Here is a 24,332-nt window from a genome sequence, read left to right on the forward strand (position 1 = left end):
AATAGAGTGAGTCATTAGACAAACAATCACCAGGCTGGATATAAGTCCTTGGGGAGTGATAATATCATAAAACAAGGGCATACAATCAATAGCTTTACCACTTAGGATGCACACATACACACACACCAATAGGCAGAAGAAACCAACAGGGATCATGTGTACCAACAGGACTATGGGAAGAAAAGAGTGAATGAGCACAGTACACAGAAATACACACATACTGTAGACTGTCTTCACCTCAGTATAAAAAACAGCAGCTACTATCCTATAACATTTATAACCAAAGAAAAACAATACTGGCAAATACAGAGAACGCACAATGTGTATCACCTGCTATTATTCTTTCCCTCTCTAGATAAGTCTTTCTCTCTCTTGCTTCATCTCCACGTCAATCCTCACCTATCATTGTTCCATCCTCTGGAGCCGTTGGTGATGAATTCAACCCACAGTGCAAAGTGAAGTGATATTTGTCAGCTGAGCATCAAAATGTAATGAAGAGGTACATTTGGATTTCCAGAGCTTCACTTTGAATCCTAGCTATTAAACATATATATATGAATATATATGTGCTTCCCCTGAGATGCTGACAGATCTGTCTGTGTGAAGGAACACTGAACACAAAATAACTCCACACTCAACTTTGCAGGTTTGACGTGACTCAAGAATGAAAAACAAAACTCTGTGAGGATATTAATGTTTTTGTACAGAAAACTTTTTCTTTGAAGATGAATAGAAACTTTGCAGTTCTGAGCAATGTCAATGATGATACCAACCTGCTGCAGTATAACCCACTTGCTCCTTCACCAGGCAGTGGTGATCAATACATTCAGAGCTACTTAGAAAAGCAAATGGTCTGTCATTTCCTTTCAGCTATTGTAACGTGTGTACAAGTGCTGAATAATTGAGCTGAGCGGGGCCTATCATGTTCTGGCTCACTTTTTAACACTTCAAAAGGTGGCATTCATTATTGATTGAAGTTCTGCAAACTATTTACTTTCATCTGCTTCATAATTCAGAACTCCCTTCCCTTTCAATTTGTATTATTTTTCTTTGTAAGCATAAAGTTTTGGTTGCAAATCGAAGCCTGAGTATGATGAAATATCTGGCTCAGGTGAATCCTAGAAGAGGTGAGGGCAACTTTGAAATGTAAAATATTTTGTCCAAGTTAAACAGGGTTGTTCTGAAGATTGCACTAATCCAACACAGCTGCTGGTAACTCAGCTGGTGGACAGTGTGAAATGGAAATTTTACAGCAGGGGTGCATGATTCAGCCTTTGAAGGGGAGAGAAAAAGCCTCTGCCAAGCACTGCCCCCCATCGGTGAACACACACTGTTATATGAACTTAACGAGGATAAACACAAGGATAAATATCTATTGATTCACACGGACACAGTCAATAACCCAGTGTTTCTCCTTTATACACACACACACACACACACACACACACACACACACAAACACACATAAACGCAGACAAAAGGAAAAGCTGTTGAACCTTACTTTCTGCTGTCAGTGTCCATCAACACATCATGCTCTCAGCAGACATTTTAACTTTGCCATGTCATCAGACAACACAAACATCAAGAATTATATGAAAACACAATACACCCAAGATTTTATTTATTCAAGTGTCAGATTGTTGGAAGGGGAAAAAATAAGGAGTAATGGGTTTGTTGTTCCCAGCTGGAGTAACAGGTTTATGTTTGTAAGCCTGTATTTTCAGACTAGACTGAATTGCTCAGTCTAAAAAAAAAAACCCAGTTGCTGAGTTACAATTTCATGTCCTGTGGCTAAATAAAAAACAGAAACCCATTGTACTGAAAAGATAAACAGAAAGTCAAAAAGGGAATAAGAGATATAGCAAGGACAAGATTGGATTTAGAGGTGAAATCAGACAAGGAGAAAGACAGAGGAAGATTCATTTGAGAAACAGGCACCATGAATTGTTAACAGTATTATTTCTGAGGAAGCTAGCGGCAATAAAACTATAAGCCCATGTAAAGGATAAAATGGGAGAGAATCAGTCAAATGAGGCTATTAAAAAGTCTAATATACTGAGCTGAAAACCACAAAGTAGCTCAAAAGCTGTTTCAGAGAAGAACTTTCAGCTTGTGACCTTCTGACTGATCAGTGTTTGTTTCAGTGCTTCCGACTGCAGAGCAGAACAAATACAATTTTTAGTATTCAAGGCTGATGTTCAGATAACACCAGTGACAGTCAGACTTCCCTTCTTTCTCATCTTGTTTAATCCCAGTGTGTGCAGATGTGTCACAAACAAATCCGTGAGCTGCTTAGCCAACACTTCATCTTCATCCCTCTCAGATGGCTCCCAATTATGTATGTCATTTATTTGATTAATATGTAATTTTCTGCAGCTAGGGTCTCTCAATCAAAACAATATCAAAGGTTTGATGACACTGTGAAGTCTGTGAGATCATGGGAGTTGTTGTCTTCATTATATAACAACCCACATTGCCATCATTGCAGCCAACTTCTCCTGGTTTGGATTCCTTCAGTGTTTATAGCTCAGGAGGTTTTTACCAGATGGTCTCCTCTCCAAAACAAACAGACAGTGATTAAAAACACTGAATAAAACAGTTTCACATTAAAAGTTTATGTTTCTCTGATGCTGTTCCATGGACATTGGACTTCTGGAGGAACTGAGAGCTGAGCTGCTGCTAACGTTTGTTCAGTTTATTACTCTGTTCCTGACATCTGATGATTAAAATCCCTCATCTGGTTAAAATATAGTTAAAAAACAACAAAGGTCTAAAAAGTGCATCATAAACAAACAGACCATTACCTTGATTATTTGGTTAGGATATCTATGGGTTTGAACATTTTGAAAACATTTGGGATAACTTAAGTGCACAGTTCAACAAATATATAACATAGGTCAGGTCTGTTTAGACATTTTTATGTGAAAATGTTACATATTGGGCCTTTAAAAAAATAACCCAAAGGATTCCACTAAAAATTTGTCTTGACACAAAGTACTTCTTCTTTGGAGCCATGCTGATGAAAATGACATAGTATAGCATGCATGAAAAAACTAAGAGTTACTGACTGAGCAACACTTCTGGTGAAATGTTACAGTCTGTCTGAGGATTTATAACTTATATTATGCAATAGATAATAATCCAAGTTCTGCATCGTAATGCTGCTGTGATTCATCCTTTGATTTATGGATGAATTCTTCTGTAAAAATGAGTCACGTTGTAAATGAATGTAATGTATTCTCATTTTGAAAACAATCATATAGAGCAGGGAACCTCAAACTTGTTCACATCCTGAATTGTTTTAATAGCATTAGAATAGTCAATCCTTCCCATTTTACACTGTGACTGAATGAGCTCTATGTCCCAGTATAATTAGGCCTTGCTTTATTTCATTACACTGCTTTATTGCTTTGCTCTTAGTCTGTTTTAACCAAAAAGCTTTCAACAGGCACCACACTAGCTGCAATGAAACTCAGGATGACCTTGCCCAAACACAGCCAGCCAGTTGAATCAGTGTCATCTTTTAAATGACTTTTGAAAACTTTAACCAACACTCTCAGCTCATCCTAATGTGCTTATTATTCATCATGAACTGGTGGGTTCAGTAGCAAAAAACAGATGGTTCAATCTTTAAGTATCCTGTTTCCGTTTGAGTTTGGTCATCAGTCTCATGATTTGATCCCCCCAAAAAATGTATTTGATTCCTAAACACAAACTTTAAAAACAGTTGATTCAGTAAAGCTGCAATCACATTTTTCTCTAAGGGAAATATTACCATTTGTCTTTGAAGGTCTTTCACAGGACATGAAGGCCTGCATCTCCTTACAAAATTAGTTTCACAGAGACCAAAGCTAATGGTGCAAGCTGATTTGTTATGTTTTAATATACTGTAACAGCCTTGTCAACCACTTGATGTACTCAGGCTACAAATGCAGACTTCAAAGGATGAACTGGGACACAGTAACAGGGCTAATCATGCAGTGAGCCTGCTGCAAAAAAATTGGTGGTATCCTTATGAATTATGAATGAATCCAAGGACCCTCTGAAATTCCTGTGTGGACCAGCCTGGGAGTCGCCAACCTCGGGGTGGAAGCCTTGAATATATAATCAACTCCTCTTTGCTCCAGTGCGTAGTCACTCACATACAGTGTACTCCAGAAAATAGAACCATATCTCTAGCTGCTTGGGAAAACTGATAATAAATCATGGTCTATATGCCACTTCAGCACAGAGACCATCATGCATCACTGCTTTCTCTTTGTGCCATCGTAATGTGATCGTGCTTGTGGTCACAGGGTGTGACACACTGGCCTTACAGTGTTTTGGTGTCTCTGCAGTGATGAGGCAGATCAGTTACCCTGGTAATGGCGCAGCCTGTGGACATATGGAGCAGGTGTGAGAACAACACAACCAGTGACTCACTTTAAATTATTTAACCCACTTAAATGTGTCTCATGCTGTGTGTGTGTATGTGTTTGCAAGAGTACTTGTTTATGCGCACACATTAGTCTGAGTGTATATTTAGCTTGTGTTCATGCATCTGTGTTTGAGCTTGTGGTCTTATTGAGGACAGAGTAGATACAAAGTTTTCTTAATTGCATCTGATTTAAAAAAAGAAACCCTTATTTTTTTCTTACTTATTTTCTCTCTAATTCCCACATGTATCAGTGGTTGCCATCATTTCTGTGCAGAAAACTGCACAGTTATGACAGTAACTTCATGCTTTATGATATTTTTTTGATTGGCCTGAGTGCTCCGTGTTTGGATTTGTCATAAAAGAAAGACATAAATGAAGTGTCAGGTTGTAGATTGGTTCTGGACATCTGAATGGCTGCTGTCCTCTCCAGTGTTTCAATGTTTCAAGAATGTCTGGTGTTGACAGCCATTTCAATGGTTTAACCTCTTAACGCACGCTGTTCCGTCTACGGGACGGGACGGATGTTAGGAGGTAGCCACACGTTCTTCTGAATGTTTTAAACAGCAACCCTTAAACATATATACTCATGCCGTACATTGTTGGAAAGCTTAGATTGTTCTGATTCATTCAAGACCACTCACGACTTATATGGTTGCTCACAGCCGTAATAGTATTAGCGATTAGCTCGGCTAGCCACTCAGCTAAGTGAGAAAAGCTATTATGCCTACATACCTTCAAAGTCTTCCCTTTATCAACAACGATCATCTTATGACTCAGGACTTTCTGTACAGCTCGCCAAGTATCCATTCTTGTGAAATATGAAATCCGTTTCCATAAAACCAGAATACTTTCCTCAATATGTCCATGTATTTAGTCCAACACGTAACGTAATAACACAAATAACAAACCATATACGGTCCGTTTACGTCATTTCCTGACCTGCACGTCCATCTCAGAGTACACGTGACTAGATGTTTACGACCGTGAGCCTCTTCTGCTTCTGACGACACCACACACAAGCCAATCGGTGTTTAGGATTAGGCAGTACATGTCTCCAAAGCCAATGAGGACATGTGACCGACGACAATGACGACATGGCTTTGATTGACAGCTGTTCCAGCCTATGGAAATATTCGGTGAAATGAAGTAGATAACCTTTTAGCCAATAGTCTGAGGTTTCCAACGGTGTATGACACTAAGCTATCAAGTTTGGCTGTCCATAAACAAACTCCAAGCATAACCGGCGTGCGCCCGGTGCGTAAAAGAGTTGAACCATATATCATTACGCACTCTGCATTTTGGTACACGGTTGGTTCTTCTTCGACTTGACATATGACTTATACCAAAATAAACAGATAGATAGATAGATAGATAGATAGATAGATAGATAGATAGATAGATAGATAGTCAGTCAGTCAGTCAGTTAGATAGGTAGATAGATGGATGGATGGATGGATGGATAGATAGATAGATAGATATGGCCAAAAAAAATGGTTATATATAATAATATAATATTTAATAATAATAATAATAATAATAATATTGCGTCAGCTTTCATTAGAGACCAAGAGTTTGATTGTAGGCAAAGGGGTTGTGAAGTTATAGGTGCTTGATTGTGGTTATACAGCTTTGGTAACCAAGTGTCCATTTGGAGTCTCCAAAAAGGACCTAAGGAAAACGCATGGACATACCTGTTGAAAAATAACTCTGAAAAATTCATCTTTTGGTCTTTTGACTCCAATTTGGACTGCATGAAGCCAAGACCTGTGGCTGTGGCCTCATTGTGTCTATATCCTGCTGAGAGGTCCCTGAATGTCTGTACACATGTCATTGTAAAGACAAACCTATGGGCGAGTAAACAACCCCATCATTGTAACCTCTGCCACTCTTTGTCAGTAAGTCACAGAATCACACAGACAATTTTACAAGAATCCTGAGAGTGTTTCCTTTCCAATGATACCAGACACATCTCCGAGTCTCAAACTGTGTGGGATCTGTGCTGCTCACAACTTGGGCATGTCGTTTAGGCTAACAACATAAAAAATAGGGGAGTATGTTAAGTGGTTAAAAAGATGACAAGCCAATCAAAGGAGGTTATTTTATGGAGACGTCCTCTTCCTGTGCCAAAGCCAGAAAAATGTCTTACTCTGTACTACTCTTGCTGAAAATGTCATGCTGTTATTATTCTTTGGGTATGTGACTGACTTGGGGACAAAAGTATAGAAAATCACAACCCGGTCAAGCAAGTACAAAAAAGTCTGTGTGTACACCATAAAAACTTTGACTTTTGAGTGTGCTGTTGATCTTTACTATTATTTCATAGTGCAAAAAAAATAAAAGACCATACTAAACTAAAAAATAAGGTATTGAATATATGAAAGGCTACTTTTCTTCTGTAAAGTTGTTTCTTGTGTACAACCTGAAAGTATAATCTAAATCCTAATATATACTGTATACAATTTATACATTACACTCTACTGACTTGGTAGGAGAAAATGACAACCCTTAGAAAAAAGGGTTTTTTGACACTCTATGAATTGTCATGTCTGCCTGTGAAATTCTTTTCCTGTTTCTGTTTCCCTCCTCTGCACACAGCCACCAGAAAAATCATGATGACAGCAGTTAAGAGCTGTGTTGATGTAGAACTGATGCATCATGCAGCATCTGTCTGCACACGTGTCAATTTTTAGCTCTGCGTTATCTTTAAGTGGATGGGAAACATGTTACCACCTACTGTATATGACACACTTTCACACACACAATTACAGTACATGCACACATGGCAGACAAGATAAGGCCACACAGATAAACTATTAAGACACATGTAAACAAGCATACTAAGGTCTAATGACTGTGTGGGCGATGCAGTCTGGGCACATCAACCAGCCAGTTAAAGGCAGCAGCTGTAATAATCTGATTGGATTTGCTACAGTAATGGGGGACAGACAGGCTTCCTGGCTACAGTGGAAAATATACTTCAAGGGAAAGAAGGATGATACGAAAAACAAAAAGATGATAATAAAGAGAATAGAGAATTACTGTACTTAAATGACTTAATTACAATAACTAGTTTCCTCACAAATGATTAGTTTGAAATGATTAGAGTGACACGCACACACACACACACACACACACACACACAAACACTGTAAATAATGAGATTCCAGTTGCATTGTCCACTACAGCATCATGTGTGTTTTTCATGATCTGTTTGTTTGGAGAGCACAGAGTGACAAATAGACCCATTACAGAGGATCTACTGCGGTTTCATTACCTCCACCTCGCTCCTGATGTGAAACTCATTCATGACCAGCTCTGTGGCTTGTAGACTTTTACCCACACAATTGGGTCAATTAGGAACAACCCCAGGGAATAAAGGTTTATTCTCCTTCAGCTAAAAAAACACACCCAGTGTGTCATTGTGAATTGGTCACAGAATGTGACAGGAAGGGCACTGAATCCAATAACTGTGAAATCCTGTTTGGTGTGATAAGTGTGGTTTTAGGAGAGTCTGGGAGCAGTAGTGCACCTTACCTGTTGGAAAAGACTTTGCTGTAATTGTACACTTGGATCTCCAGCATCTCGTTTCCATCCAGCCTGCTGGCAATTGGCCACCGAAATGTCTGAAGAGGACAAAGATAAAGAGTTTAGAACATAGTAGGGCTGCAAACCATTATTATATTATTTATCAATTAATCAATAGTTATCATTAATCACTTAATTTTGTTAATAAAATATAAAGAAAATTGTGAAAGATGCCATGTTGTCATGCCATGTTCTACATTATCTAAATATAATGTAGAAAAGCAGTCAATTTTAGGAGCAGGAAACATTAATGTTTGATCATTAAAATGATTCATTTTATTAATTCTCAAACTTGATGAAGTCTGTTCTCACACACCACCCAACTCTGTATGTCGGTTTAGAAGTCTGTAACATTAGCATGGTAAATGGTGCTTATATCGCCTTTCTAGTCTTTACGACCACTCAACACATCTCATTCACCCATTCACACACATTCATACACTGATGGCAGGGGCTACCATGCAGAGTGCCAACCTGCTCACCATTGTCGCAGCAACGGGAGCAATTTGGGGTTAAGTGTCTTGCCCAAGGACACATTGACATGTGGACTGGAGGAGCCGGGAATTGAACTGCCAAGCTTCCAACTGGAGCACGACCGCTCTACCTCCTGAGCCACAGCCGCCCCATAGCTGTATGCCACAATGTGTACTGTAAACAAGACTGGAGTAACCAGGAGGCTAATAATTATCAGAGTGTTAATGGTATTAATAACTGTAATCTTATTACCAAACAATGTAAATAACATGTTTCTTTATATTACCCATCTCTGAAAAAAAATTCCCCCTGTTTTCAGTATTTAAGCCAAGCTAAATATGTACTGTAAAAATATTAGACTGGTATCAATCTTATCATCTAACTGAGTAAAAAGCAGGAAAGTGTGCTTCCAAAATGTTATTTTTTAATGGTATTTCTTGAAGTCTTGAAGCCTTACAGCCTTACCTCTGAAGTGTCCTTGACTTTTAAAAAATCCGTTTTTCTGGAGGGACTAAAACACCACACTGTTTTATTTATTACCATAAACATCTTCAGGTTGTATAGCACCAACTAGGAATATTGCTATAAGGTAAAACAAGAAAACGCAGCAGGCAAGCAAATCTGTATGGTAATGAATTTTAGATAATTTGTTGGATATCCCTGAGAAAAGGCCACGTGTGAAACCAGCTTTGACTGATTACTCTCCTTCGGCATTTTCACTATAATTAAATCTGAAATATGAGTTTTAAAAGGTTTCTGGTGGCTCCTTTCATGCAGCTTTGACAAGAAGAGGAAAAAAAGAGTAGTTGTGTCTTTGTTTCAAACAATTTCATCAGAAATCTTTTCAGTGATGTCTTCACTAATTGGCTTGTCAGGCTGATCAGACACTCAGTATGGTGCTTTCTCTCATCTCATTACTAGTAAAAATACATTTCTCTCTGTAAAAAGACTTCATGAACACAAACTTAACTCTGAATATGATTAATAGCAGAGTTTTAGTCTGTCAGTCGTTCAGTCAGACAACTCATTAATGGACTTTAAATATCACTTCTATATTTATTTTTCTTATTTATTTGAATTTATTAAAAGTGTAAAAGTAACAGAGTCATGAAAAGACTATGACACAGCCATATAATATGTTTATAAAACCTGAACTCATTATTGTTACAAAGTCTCTATCTCCTCTTTCTAAACAGGCAGCCACAGGAACCAACGTGAGGTAAAATGGTCTGCCATGTAAACCTGCAGTTCAGAACTTTTAGATAGAAGTATATTTCTGTTAAATTCAAGCCCTTGCCCTTGTCTGGGCTCACACAATGCTGATTAAGCCTATCACCACCACATAAATCAGGCGGGACCTTCCCATGCTGGCTATTTGGCAGTTAACTGTGCAGCTCTTCTAGACTTTCCAAATGTTACAGGACCGAATGGATCAAATTTGTGTGATGCTTACAGTAGTTTCCTGTTAGGCTGGTGGGCCATCAAAGAATATGTTCTGTGTACCTGTCATTTAGGGTGCGCTTGAGAGCTGCAGTCCTGGGTAAGAGCGAAGAGTCTAACTGCCAGAAAGGAGGAACAAAAGTTCTGAGTGCCAGCTTTATTTTGTTGCATGGTAAGTCTATCACACACACAGGGACCTTTAAATAAACTTCTCATTAAAGCTCAAATTAGTGGGGAAATGAATCCTAAAACTCCCTCCAGGTTTGTTGCTACTGGCTTTACATTAGGGAAAAGATATTCATTCATCAACAATTACTTTAATTATGAATTAAAATGATGAATTATTGTGTTGATTCACATTCAGTAAATCAACTACCTCCCTGTGTGCTGCACTGCCAAAGCCTGACCGACACTGAATTTTTTGGGTGATGCCAATACTGATATTAGGGAGTAAAAAACCTGATATTTATGTATTAGTGATAGGCCTCTAAAGCTCTATTACCACAAGAAAAGAGGATGTACTGGATGAGGGTAGAACTATAAGGGTTGCACAGGTGATTTAAAACTCATTGACCCCCTGCTGATATTGGCCCCTCATTCAGGAGAAAACTGCAGGCTGTGAGGCGAGCGATCCATCAGGTCTGTCCTATTACCGAATCCTGGGGTTCCACACCTGCGATTGTAATCCATAATGGTATACCTGCCTTCAAGGATCTGTGAAAATCTGTGTATGTATTGCATTAAACTATCACTCTCTGCCCAGGGGCCTTACAGTCTGTGTTTCTCTTCCCAGACTTCAGCCAGGCATGACCAGTGCTGCTGTCTCTTATTTAGCTGCGTTTCACAGGCAACATTCAATCTTCACAAAGCCTCAGAGTGATTTTCGCTGGCTAAGATTACGGCTTATACACCCATACCACATCTCATTTACAACTAAATCACATCCAGTGTGTTTGAAAAGCAGAGAGATAGAATGAGAGGCCTCAACATGGTGTTAATGTTCCACAGATGACAACACAAGCATCTAATGGAGGAAATGACAGCTATACGCACACATACCAGCGCATGACACACGCGATAGCTCGAATGATACACACAGATAACTCCAAACACGATTATGCTTTGTTTATCCAACTCTGGGCACACTGGGCATTCACATTATTTCCCCCCAGAGTAAGAAAATCATTCATTTTAATGACACCCAAAACACAAATGTACTAACTAGGCTCTGCTTGTAATAAAGACATTATGTGTGTCTCAGCGCTTCACTCATGTACATTCTCAGCCATCATTTCCAAGACTACTTACTGTATCTCTGAAGTAACAGACATACTGAGAACCAACAGAAATGAAGGAGTACACTGTTTATACCAGCATGAAAGACAAAAGTGCTTAGAGTGTTCAGGGTTTAAGTACCCACACAATGCACACAAATAAAATGAGAGCAGAAAATCCATTAAGGTGAGAAAGTGGAGCGGTTTAGTACGCTTCAGCTGTGCACAAGTTTCATAAGTGTAATAGCTCGGTTAACAAACAAAGGGAATTTGGATTCAGGGTTACACAAATCAAACAACCAGACAGCACTACACTTGCAATATTTACTCTGCATTTTTAAAAACTCAAAAAGGGGCCATATTGCATCATCATTAGCTGCAAAATACTCACATCTGTCTCAAACACACTCTATTTTATGAAGTAAATGTAGATAAAAGACACATTTAAATATATAAAAGCTTATAACTGCCTACACACTCAATTTACTTTACTCAGCTCTGCTTATGTATTTAAGAGGTACCATTGAAATTAATTAATAACACAATTTTGAGAAATGATGACTGATTTAGCCAAATTACACATTTTAATCTGCCTCCTCTGGTGGCATAATGTTACATTTTAAACTCATTTAAAAGCACATGGCAATGCTATATCAGCCTGCTAAATGGATGAAGTCATTATGTGAAACACAACAGATGAAATTTATGGATATTCATTATGTCTGATTGAGCATTGTCATGGTTACCCAAATAAATCTTTATGGGATGCCTATATTGCCAGGTGACCATTGTGGGCAGACACATTAATCCAGTTCTATAAGGCTCCTGTTAACAAATAAAAACAATAGTTCAGGAGAATAAAAGAGGTGACAAACTGGAGATAAATTTAAAGGTAGAATATGTAGAATGAGCAGAACAACGCCATCTAATGTCTCGAGATCGTAATCGCAACAACCAAAAAGTAATTCCAGCAGTCGGGTTGCCAGGTCCGGTGCCGGATTTTATTTTAGCTCTAACTCTGTAAACATACCACTTTATCCACATGTCTAACCTTTTTAAGCTAGAAAGTAGCCCTTTAGATCCACAATGTGACGCTAATTTGTCCAAATAACATCTGCTTAAAGTTTTGCTCCTGCGAATTCGGAGCCACTCAAGTTAGCCGTAGCGAGTAACGCACTTCCGGTCATTTTCACAAAATAAAACACCCGTTGCCTTTTATTATTAAGAAAACCATAACGATAGAGTTGGTGCTTTTATTTTGAAAACAGGAAGCGAACATACCCTCGCTGTAACTGACTTGAAACCACCGAGGTACATTACATTGTAACGCCAGTGGGGGTAGCAGCAATGTCTCTGCATGTACTGCCTAATCCTAAACACCGATTGGCTTGTGTGTGGTGTCGTCAGAATCAGAAGAGGCTCACGGTCGTAAACATCTAGTCACGTGTACTCTGAGATGGACGCGCAGGTCAGGAAATTACGTAAACGGACCGTATATGGTTTGTTATTTGTGTTATTACATTACGTGTTGGACTAAATACATGGACATATTGAGGAAAATATTCCGGTTTTATGAAAACGGATTTCATATTTCACAAGAATGGATACTTGGCGAGCTGTACAGAAAGTCCTGGGTCATAAGATGATCGTTGTGGATAAAGGGAAGACTTTGAAGGTATGTAGGCATTATAGCTTTTCTCACTTAGCTGAGTGGCTAGCCGAGCTAATCGGTAATACTATTACGGCTGTGAGCAACCATATAAGTCGTGAGTGGTCTTGAATGAATCAGAACAATCTAAGCTTTCCAACAATGTACGGCATGAGTATATATGTTTAAGGGTTGGTGTTTAAAACATTCAGAAGACCGTGTGGCTACCTCCTAACATCCGTCCCGTCCCGTGAACGGAACAGCGTGCGTTAAGAGGTTAATGATCAAATATCAAAATCCGAATAGCGTCAGAAAGTCAACCCACTCTCCACATTTCCATTGCTACCGTTTTGATACTTCATGGTACACAAACAAATAGCATCTCATATGAAAGCTAAGACCCTGGCGAGTTCAACAGTACTACTATTATTGCGCTAAAAACTCAGTGAACCAGCAGCATACAAAGGTAAACAACCACTTATTTACAGCAACTAACAGATAGTCTGTCTTACCTTCGAAGTTTTGTGATGAAAAGTTGTACTTGAGAGCAAAAAACGCTGGTTTTAGTGAGTCCAACATGGTGGTGTTTGTTTACAACTCCATTTCACCCAGTGCCAGCCTACAGTAGCTGCACCGGAACAACAGACAACCCTGGCAACCCGCAATTCCGGCCGTTAATTGGCTGGTACAATGTACACAGAACGTGTCAGAACGTCATTGTCGAACCGTCAAAAAATTTTAAAAATATTAATTCAGACTAAATATTTTTTTTTATGGAAAAGCAATACTTTCATTCTGTACCCCTCAAAACGCCCTGTGGCTGTATTATTATAAAAAAAATATAGCTTTTAATAAATATTCTACATATTCAACCTTTAAGTGCCAATGCATCACCTGATAGAGATCCTACAGACAGTGGCACACTTCTTCAAACAATAGATAACAGTGGACACAGCTGATGGAGCATGTAACATCTACCTCCAAAACATAATGCAATGGGACAATGAAGAGTAAATTGTTAGAAGGTCAACATCTGATCTACTCAACAGCTAAATAAAACTATTTAAGAAAAAAGTGCATGTTGTTCTTTCATTATCTCTTACGTGTCTGTATCGTGTCTGTTAATAACAGGGACTCTTTTTTTATGAAGTTCACTTATAAAAAGGCTGGCATAAATTCCTGTATTCCTGTAGTGTAGAAGTAAATATAAGTATACTTGTAATCAGTTGATACATTGGTATATAAAGATATTTAAAGGAGTACACCAACAATTTAGTATTGCTCTTCTCTAAAGGTAAAACTGATGCAATACAGACTGAGGTATCCTGTGACAAGCTCCAAAGAAAACACTAAACTTCTTATAATGCAGTTCAACAACATCTTCCATCCTTGCTGTTTATTAAATGCTGACATCTTTGTAGCAAAGGGTTTCATTAGAAAATGTGGTGTGATTTTCTCAGACTTGACACAGCTACAGTCACTCCCTGTGCATATTTAATAAAAATTGATGTTTTAAGATTGACGAGTAAATTTCCCCTTTAATCCACTAGAAAAGAAGCCAATCATTTTCCATACATTCCTGACAGCTTTGATTTAGATTAAATCAATCAATCAATCATGGACCTTTTTCATGGACGATACTTTGCCATTTTGATTTTATTATATATAAATGACTAAAGGAATGATGACTGAGTTCCAGTTAGCGGCTTCAGTTTTAGGCTCCTGACACATAATGGCACAATTTGATGTCTGACTGTAATACTTAAAGAAGAGAGAACCATCACTGATTTTACCTGCGCTTTTCTTACTATGACAGGTAAAAATGTCTGCTGTGGACCAACCCTTTTCTCATTAGTAGAATGAGTTTGGGGACCTAACATAACCTCCAGCATAGCTCCACCAAAACTCAATCAAAAATGTCTATGGGGAATTTGCAGGGGCTTTAAATACACAGAAGTACAAGAGAAACAAAGAACTTTGTATTCATATTCTGCTTTGTTCACAGTTCTGCACAGCTCGGGTTTGAATCTGTCAAGTAGTCTCTGTGCCTCATACACTGACTGATGTAAAACTGCTGCAATGCACCTAATATAACATTCAGTGTGACTCACTTTATTGAAATGTATCACAGACTATGTGGCTAAGAAAAAAAGTGAATTTGAAAAACAATCACCACTGCAATGAGAAAAATGAGAAACCCCCCCCCCCCACAAGTTCTATTTTAGATACTGCTCTCCAGCCCCCTCCCCTTCTAACCTTCTGTACTGTATGATACAGTACACAGTCTAATTGGCGGCGTGAGGCCCCTCATTAAAAGTGACAGGTATGATCTCACCAACCGGAAGCCTTGAGGGCATGGTGGCCTATCAGAGGGGCTAAATGCTCAACTGAAGAGTGGCTATTACTGCTGTGATCTCACGCTGTGGCACTGTGGCGAGCGGTTGAATGACCGGGCCATCCTCAGTTCCCCCGTTCATCATCTTGTGATATCTTATGACTGTTGCCATGGACACAGAGGATGGAAGCATGTCTGATTAATTATGAACTATTTGCTCCAAAGACACACTTACTGATGACAAGGTTTGGTAGATTCATGTTATATTTACCGTGAGAACCTTCCGTATGCTGCATCCTCTCTTTCGTGCTACGTTTCAAGCTTGTTGTGATCTTATGAAATGCAAACCTCCACGCTTGGATTCTGCGGGCTTAGATGTGCTCTAAAAGGATAAAAGAGATAAGGGTGGACTGCTATAACAGGCAGTGGAAGCCGCCTTCTCATTATAGTAGGCTTTAGCAGCTGGCTCCATATGCTATACAATATTTGGGATGGTGAGAAAAGTGTTTCGTTGTGTTCTCTGGATTTGCTGTCATGTTCAGCATAAAAGAGTTCACCCCTGCAACTGTAAATAATTGAATCCGGAACATCAGTCATCTGCATACAGTCCCTGACACTTTATTATTCTGCTTTTTTCTCCTCTTTCTTTCCCCCTTTTTGTCCCATGAGGTTTTTTTTATTCATTATGTAACAACTTTGTCCTTAAAGCTCTCATTTTGGTGATATCTATCGTCTAAACTCTAAACAATCATGCTTGAGCAAATGTTATGACTCCAAGTTCAATTATTTAAGACTGTAACCCAAATTATTTTTTTTCAAAACACTGTTGCCTTATTCTATGTCTTTATTTCTGCCTGTGAACTAATCTTGAGCATACAGTATTTTTGCACAGCATACACAGAAGATGGATTTTGCATAGCAATCAAGAGTGAGTTAGATCTAGATTACACAGTAATACATTCAAATACAGCCTGCAATTAATACTAACATTGGGAAATTCTTTAAATACAGTTTTGGTAAAAATTTTGTTTTGTATTTCAACTATTGGATTGTATCAAGTGGTTTATATTTTGTCCCCAATACACACCCTGACAAGGTTTGGATGAAACAGCATCTCTGAAAAGTCTGGTCTGATGAGAAACTCGACTTATCCAATTCACTGACATTGCTACATGCTCGCTCCCAACCCAATCTCAATTTACTTTTTTTCAATTGGATGGTCTGTCCCTGTTGTCACTTACTCTCCATGCTCCAATGTCTCTCCATTGAATTCAGCCTAATTTACAATATGTCGCAAACAAAATGCCACGGTTGCAGACATACTGACATAAATCCTGTCAGAAGTTTTTCATTCAGTCAGAATAATGGTATATATTTACAGTGTGAGTGATTGTGGCACCCACAGGCCATGTTTAGAGAGACCCCATTGTTGCTGTTTTCATAATTCATACAGTATTATGAATGCCAACAGATTATTTTCACTTTTATGGAGGAGCATGTGTGATTTGTATATCGTAATTTTAGTTAAACACCTCCTTCTCTCAGATAGAGTGGCACCCAGGTACCAGCATCTTTATCCAGTTAATTCAATCTCATTCAGTTTGAAGGTGAAATCTAATAAGACTGCAATTATCTCCCCAGTTTCTGCCGTGGAAACCAGATGGTGCAGAGATAATGAACAATACACAACTCCTTGAGAATTGACAGTGTTGTGCTGGGAGATAGGACTCACCCCTCAATTAAGAACTTTTCTGCTGAGATTGACTTTTTTTCTTATTATTTCCAACAAAAGAAGCTCTACCTTCTGTACGTCTGGTGCCTTCCTATTCAACCGAATATGTTCTGGCACAAATGGCAAAGGAACAACTCAAACTAATCGTTTTCTACATTTGATATAGAAATAGTAAGAGCTCAGCTTTCCAACACAAAACTACTTAGAAAAAAAAATTGTCAAAGCAATGCAGTATTGTCCACTAGTGCAGAAACATTCTCATCATTGCTACTGTATACAGTGCAGTACCCAAAGAAACGTAAAGCTAAGCAGGAGATGGACGTAAATACAGGACAAAGAACTGAAGAATGGTCTTTATTGACCTCAGGAGAAAAGCAAAACTGAGCCAGACAGAACACAGAAAAAAGTATCCCACAAGACTGAATTGATACACATGAATAAATACTAACTGAACTAACAAGAAGTCGACGTGCAGGTGGGGAGATGGATGGAGACATGCAAGGTTTGGGAATGAGGAGATAAAAGGGGAGAATGGGAAAGAAGCTGGGTGAAACACAGTGAAAAGGGAAGGGCTAACAAGGATGATGTAGAGCAAGTGAGGAGGCAAAAGTGGAAGGAAAAGTAGGCTGGGAATACAGGAGGAGAAACACATAACAAATTGAAAAGTAAAAACACAGCATATATATGAATATAACAAATCGCACTGAGCAGAAACGGCAAACACATCTCAACAAAATATAACATCTGAGTCTTTACAGAGCTCAAACCTACACTACTGTCCACATAAACATTAAAGATTTTGTCATCTGGACTAGCCTGCATGTAGCAACAAAAATAGGACTGAAAGGCATCTGTTACTCTTCGTTTCAGTTCACTTTTGCACTTAGCTTCTAAAAGGGTCAGTGTGGGTGTAGCAAGCAACAGTCCTCAGTCACATTTCCCTAACAAAACAAGCAGTGTCAATGCAAACTTCCATTTTAACTTCAAGGGCCTTTTTACAGCCAGTGTAGTTTAACAAACAGGGAACGGGTGAGAGCAAGACTTTAATATGTATGGTCCTAATTCTCTCTTTGGGTCGTATTTGTGTTGTATATTGTTTCCTTACGGGACTTCTTAAAGCAGAGAAATTACAAGCTGATGCACATGATCACACACACAAACAGCAAAAGAGAAACAGACGCTTTTTTCCTCTCCAGACAAAAGTAAACATGTGGCATTCTCTACAGAAATTATGTGTGTGCAATCTGTGTGTGCAATCTGTGTGTGTGTGTGTGTGTGTGTGTGCGTGCGTGCGTGCGTGCGTGCGTATCAATGCACAAGTTTAATTCAGTTTTGTCATTTTAACCACAGCTCATAACATTCGTTTATATACATTATACCAACTGTAAATTCCACTGTCCTCATTTTGGCTGCTTATATTTCAGCTTCCAGCTTCCTCCCAACTCTAAGTTAGCAAAGAAAATATTCTGTTCAGATCATCATTTATTCAGTAGACACAGAGATGGGAAAGCACCTCCATGGAGCTGCCCTGAATCTTAAAAACTGGTGAAGTTCATAAACTATTTTTAGTGCTTGTAACATTCCAGCTAGTGTCTAGTCCAGAGGCGACTGCCACTTCTCATCTCTGTTACAATCAAGTGGTCAGTAAAGCACCATCTGACATATGACCTCTAAAAGCAACTCAACCTAATGTATACATTTATGTCTTAAGAGTCTTTTATTCTGCGGTGACTTACTGGCTATCCTGCTGTACTTGGTACTGTATGATGTATATTAGTTTAAAAACCTCACTCTGATATTGATATGTTCTCATATAACAGATACGCCTTACTTGAGCCCACTAACTTCCCAAAGCTGATTACCAGGGCAGTCGGGGGAAGTGTGACCTCACTGTGGTTTCTTCCTACTCTCAAAACACGCCCTTGAGTTCTGACTGAGCATGTTGATGAGGACTTTAGTGGTGAAAAGCTGCAAGAATGTCCACAGCTACAAGAGAACTACAGAAACCAGTCAAATGTGAATGTGATTTGCTGAGGCTATTTTGTGAAACTGGTCCTGAAACTGTAAACACACAACGCCCTAAAAAAGCTATGAAAAAGTCATGGGATTCAGAATTTTGTGTTACGTAATTATAAGATTCTCATTAAAAAGTCAGACCGAGCACTTAGAATATCCTCACACTCATTATGTTTGCATAATAATCCCTCTTGCTTTGTCTGTATATAGTTCAAATCTCTTGACATCCTTTTTGTAAACTAAACAAACACATATTCATAAATATATTTTTGCATGTTCCCTCTATCTCTTAGACACACATGTACAGTAGCTATAGGTCCAAACTCAGTTAACCCTGTGGCTACATACAGTATTTGCAGGGCTTTCTGATCTTTGTGCCAGTTATGTCTAACAAGTGAGGGGGGAAACCCTGGTATACCGCAGCTAAAAGCCAAGTCCCACCATGGAATGAATAATGAATACAGATTCCCCATCCAGTCTATCCACATACTAGTTCAAAGGCATCCTGCTATCCATGCATAAAGCAACAAGACACACAACTCTATGCTAATGGCCATCTCAGCTCCAGGCGCTGGACTGAACTTACTGAGCCATGAAAATGTTCCAGTACTAAGGATGAAGATGTCAGATGAAGAGGTTGATGAGGAATTGCTTCAATGTTTCGGGGGGGAAGGGCTAAGAAAACAGTGCATGTGTGCTTGGGCACCAGCAATGTACAACACACAGTCTCAGGAACCACTGGAAGTACAAGTTGTCCTGAGGGAAGCCTGGGCATTTTTATTGATGTTGAGTGATGCTAACGACCTCCCAGCAGTACGGCATGCAAGATGAGAGCATCGAGTGAGTCTGTCACAAGCAATCGCATATCAGTGCCAGCCACTCGGTTCTGAACCAGTTACTGTAAGGCAGCGCTTAGTAATAATGTCATAAACATTTTTCTGACACATTTCTCCCCTTTGTCTACTTTTCTCTCTCACATTTCACCTATGATGCTACAAAAGCAGTATTGTTTCTGCATGTATAGGTCTCTGTCTGTGTGTGTGCGTGTTTGTGCGTATGACTATTCAGGTTGCCACATGTGTACAGTCATTTGGCCATTTTCCTGATTACACTGAAAAACAAAAGCCCTGGTTATCAGCAAAGGAAGCAGTACTCTCCTTATGAGACCATCAAAGGAAAAATGTTTTCTCTGTACAAGCGAGCTGCTCTGCTCAGAGGAAAAAAATGTAGACAAACCTCCCTTAGGAAGGTTCTGTATGTGTCTCAAGCTCCCCCTTTTGTTTTTGCTTATTTCATACCCTGACTTTATCCCCTACCTCTGTTCTGCCTCTCTTGCTTCCATCCACTGGGAATTTCCTCCAACCCGTCTCTGTTGAACGCCCAACCCTTATCTCTTTCTTATCCCCTCTCCTCTGCTCAGTTATATGACTTTGCATTTAACGCTTTCTCAGTGTGACAGGAGCCTGCAGGAATCTCATCGGGAACAGTTCCCAGCATCCCACAGCAGTCACGGTAAAAAGAGACTGACCAGCCAGCACCACAGGGGTTCAAATGAAATCCTTCTGGTGTTAAAAGGCAGAATAATGTAACTTGCTGCACTTCAAAGAGAACCGGTATAGAATACATAATTACTAAACTTTCTTTTGCAAGTTAAAAGTTCTTCTGGCATTACAGCTTTTTGTCACCACTGAAGCAGAGTGTGAAATGTCTAGTTTAATTACAACAGAGCGAGCAAGTGTTCAATGACATGCATGGGTGGAGGCCACTACCTCTGCTTCACTTCTCAGACCCTTATAGAGTATCAGTGAAAAGGAGAGGCCATCAGGAGACACTTAGCTGGATATTGGCCATTTGCAAGTGAGGACCAGAACAAGTATAGAACAATAATTAGTCAATAAGACATGGTCCGCTGATGGCTCAGTGGTTAGCATTGTTGTCTGAGTTTATGTGTAGTTTGTTTGCTCCTCTGTTTCTCCGTGGATTTCTGCAGGTGCACGGGTTTCCTAACCTGACACCAGATGGTTTGTTACAGAACACAGAACTATCTGAGAAGTTGTCCTTGGAAACTGTTTGGAAAACAGCAGACACTTAAAAAAATACTTGGCAGGTATTTGGATAAACCATCTGTCTATCACCAGATGGTGATAGGCAGCCTACCTTGGGAGGTAGCTGGGTTTGTGAGTGCCCAAGATCACACAAAATGTAAACAACTGGTGGATAAGATATTGATTTATTGTGAGGTTGACAGCATGACTGTAATGTGATAATTGGCAACATTCTTTTAAAAAGTTCTTCTCTCACCAATGCTAGAGTATAGTACAATGGTAATTTGCTGTATATTTGTTTTATAAAAACTCTGCAACTTGCCAAGATTTTTTTATGATTTTCATGACTGTTTCACTCTCAGGAGAAGACCAAGTGGAAACTACCACGGCTTGAGGCTGAAGTCAGTACCGAAGTATCTTAAAATGCAATGGATCCTGGCTCCAATTGATTCTGATTCAGAAAACCTAAATTTCTCTGTAATAATCGATAGGTTTAATGTCACTTGATAATGATACCTGCCCTGTTAACACAATTTAGCCAAAATAGCTAACATTAGCGCAAGTGTGCATTGGTCTGAGATAGTGAGGTGTGTTTCCAGAGCATGAATGGCAACACCCCACACTCCTTATTTGGGAGGTCCTGGCTCCAAATGGAAAAGGTGGCAACAACCATAAGCAGTTACTGGTTATGGTACCGATTATGTAAGCATAAATGCAAAATCTGTACTTACTTCTGATAGCGTAAAAATAGATAAAATCATGTTTTACTGTTAATCTGAGTACAGACATAGATCAAAAGCAAACATTGCCTCCTACGTTATTACTACCAGTTATTGCCTCACTTTATTAAGAAAACCTGCAGGGTGTGCGCTCGGCATAATGTTATCTGCAGTGGAGTCTGCACAGTTGTGGTTTATAGTAAGTTAAGAGATAATTGCTAATCGGTCATTACCAGAGTGGGCTGGTGTATGCCAGAGGAAATAAAGACACTGACCTCATTAAAGTGAGCCACCTCCTCACGGTTCTCTGCTACTTGGCTGTAGAAGGACAGACCTGAAAGGTAAGAAGGAATTAAGAGGTTAAGAATGGCTAAAGGGATCAATAATACAGTTTCAATTCATGTCATTGCAGTTTGAGTGGGGAGGAACACAGCACTGGTTGTTTATGAAGAACAAGCAAAAGCTGTCAGTCTTGATATTTGATTTAATCTGTGCACATTATGGAACAGGTTATGAAAAATAAATGGAGGGTTAGGGTCAGATTGATGAATGTATCGTTTCACAGATACAGTATATGTATCGAGATTAAAATGGTCCCAATACTGTCTGTTTGCATTTGTCACATTAAAGACTAATGAAAAGACAAATTAATGACTAAAGTACCTGAAAAATACACAAATGATACTGACTCTGTGGAGCCACAGGAGACGGAAAAGAAATGCAGACAGTTAAATGGCCACAAAATGACTCACAATGCGTCAGAATGGAGACAGAGAGACAGAAAGGTAAACGTACAGAATTTTCACTTGGTCTGGGGCAGTGTGTATTCAAAGTTACATACAGGGAAGAGAGCCACTAACTGTAACCTGATTCAGTCATGCGTGCTGCAGCATGAGCTCACCTGGTTGCTTTGTGATGCACATGAATGGCATCAGGCGGCTGTGTGCATTTTGCTTTGTTGCGGTAGTTTGTTTTGTGTGGGTGTTCATATATCTTTGAGTTCATACAAACTGCTGATGTGCACTGACACAAATTCATGTATAAATATACACAGAGTCACATGTGCACATACAAAAGATGTACAAAATTAATTACAGCCACTGCCAGGTTGATTTTGATATGGAGTTTGAACATAAATAAACATTGTAGATTGATGAGTATCTTCTCACACATTCACAGAACCACTGACCTCTGAGTTTACAAAGAAAAAGAAAACCTAACATGCAGACGTAAAAAACTGAAAAGATATCATGATTCATACAACCTCATCAGTATCCAGAGTCACCTTTCTCCCTCAGTTCATAATCTCTGTCACAAATGTTCCCATCTCTCTGTTCCATCACCCAATGCTCTTTACAACCTTAGAAAACCCACATCTTTTGAACTTTTTTTTTTTTTTTTTTTTTTTTTTAGAAAATAAACACCACTTAAATTTCAGAGAGGCTGACAATATTCCTCCTACATTATTCAAAACAGAGACATCGCCAGCGTTTTCATCTCACTCAAACGTGGGTTCAGGAAAGTAGATCATGTGAAGCTTATATAAGGTGCTCGACACCAATCTAAAACAACATTCTGCTAATCAGGTTTCCTTTTGGCCTTGGATAGAAATGGTGAGGAATAATGTGACAGAGAACAGAGTGAAAAGAAGCATTGAAAAGATATATATTGAGCAGACAACGATAAAAGGGGTGAAACAGAAGGATGGAGAACAATGTGAACGACTCAACCTCACACAAGTGAAGTGGTTATAGAAGTGCTCTTAAACTTGAATTTAGGAAGATTTACAGGGAAAATCAGAGAAATGGAGCATAGAGTAGAAAAGTGAAAGCAGTTTGTTAATCTGCCATAATGCTGTGGGTAATCATGCTGTTTGCCATAATCAGAGTCTCCCTGCATGCCTCTGAGCATTTCATGGTTATGGGGCCATACTGTGAATCCGCCTCATTTCCTCATCCATTTCCACAATTCACAACTGAATACATATACAATAACTGTCTGTTCCATCTGAAGACACACAGAAAAACAGATTCAGTAAGCTTCAGTAAAGAAAAGGTACTTTCTGGTAAGTCACCATGTCATCTAAGTATTAATTAAAGATGGATAAATCACCAAGTTTTCAGTTATAAATGTTAGTTAGCCATTAATATTGAGTTTCTAAATTTGTAATCAGACAGCAAACTTCATCAATCACTTGCAATTGTAAATATGATTTAATACTTATGGCGCGCAGGTGGTCGAGTGGTTAGAGAGCATGCCATATACGCAGCCGACCCCGGTTCGAACCTCCGATTGGAGGTCCTTTGCTGCATGTCACACCCCCCCTCTCACTCCCATGTTTCCTGTCGGTCTACTGTTAAATAAAGGCGTCTATGCCAACAAAATCTTAAAAAAAAAAAAAAAAAATTAATACTTATAACAGTGGGTTCTTATAGTAATCCATCAAGTCTGCAGTTATACAGTTTAAGTTATTTATTTGCCCAGATGCCCTGCAAGAACTAAATATTAGCCAAAATGTGTTCTTAATAATGTCTTATAAATAAACTATAAAGCGGTAGTAGATGATTGTTTGCCCATTAATAATGATTCATTAATGCTTATAAAAGGTGGTTTATCAGGAAATGGTACTGGAGTAGCAATGACATCT

At 39.0% G+C, this 24,332-nt stretch overlaps 1 protein-coding gene across 1 annotated transcript in view; it reads right to left on the minus strand.

Moving 5' to 3' along the window:
- The window catches only part of otofa (otoferlin a), a 75,660-nt gene that overhangs the window by 48,269 nt on the left and 3,059 nt on the right, over positions 1-24,332 (minus strand). Inside the window, exons 2-3 of the mRNA XM_053336698.1 lie at positions 21,961-22,019; positions 7,952-8,040 (exon numbers count right to left, since the gene is read on the minus strand). Coding sequence (XP_053192673.1) covers positions 7,952-8,040; positions 21,961-22,019 — 148 coding nt within the window. The remainder of the gene's footprint in view (positions 1-7,951; positions 8,041-21,960; positions 22,020-24,332) is intronic.

This window comes from Scomber japonicus, chromosome 17 (assembly GCF_027409825.1).
Source record: "Scomber japonicus isolate fScoJap1 chromosome 17, fScoJap1.pri, whole genome shotgun sequence".
NCBI classification, from domain to species: Eukaryota; Metazoa; Chordata; class Actinopteri; order Scombriformes; family Scombridae; genus Scomber; species Scomber japonicus.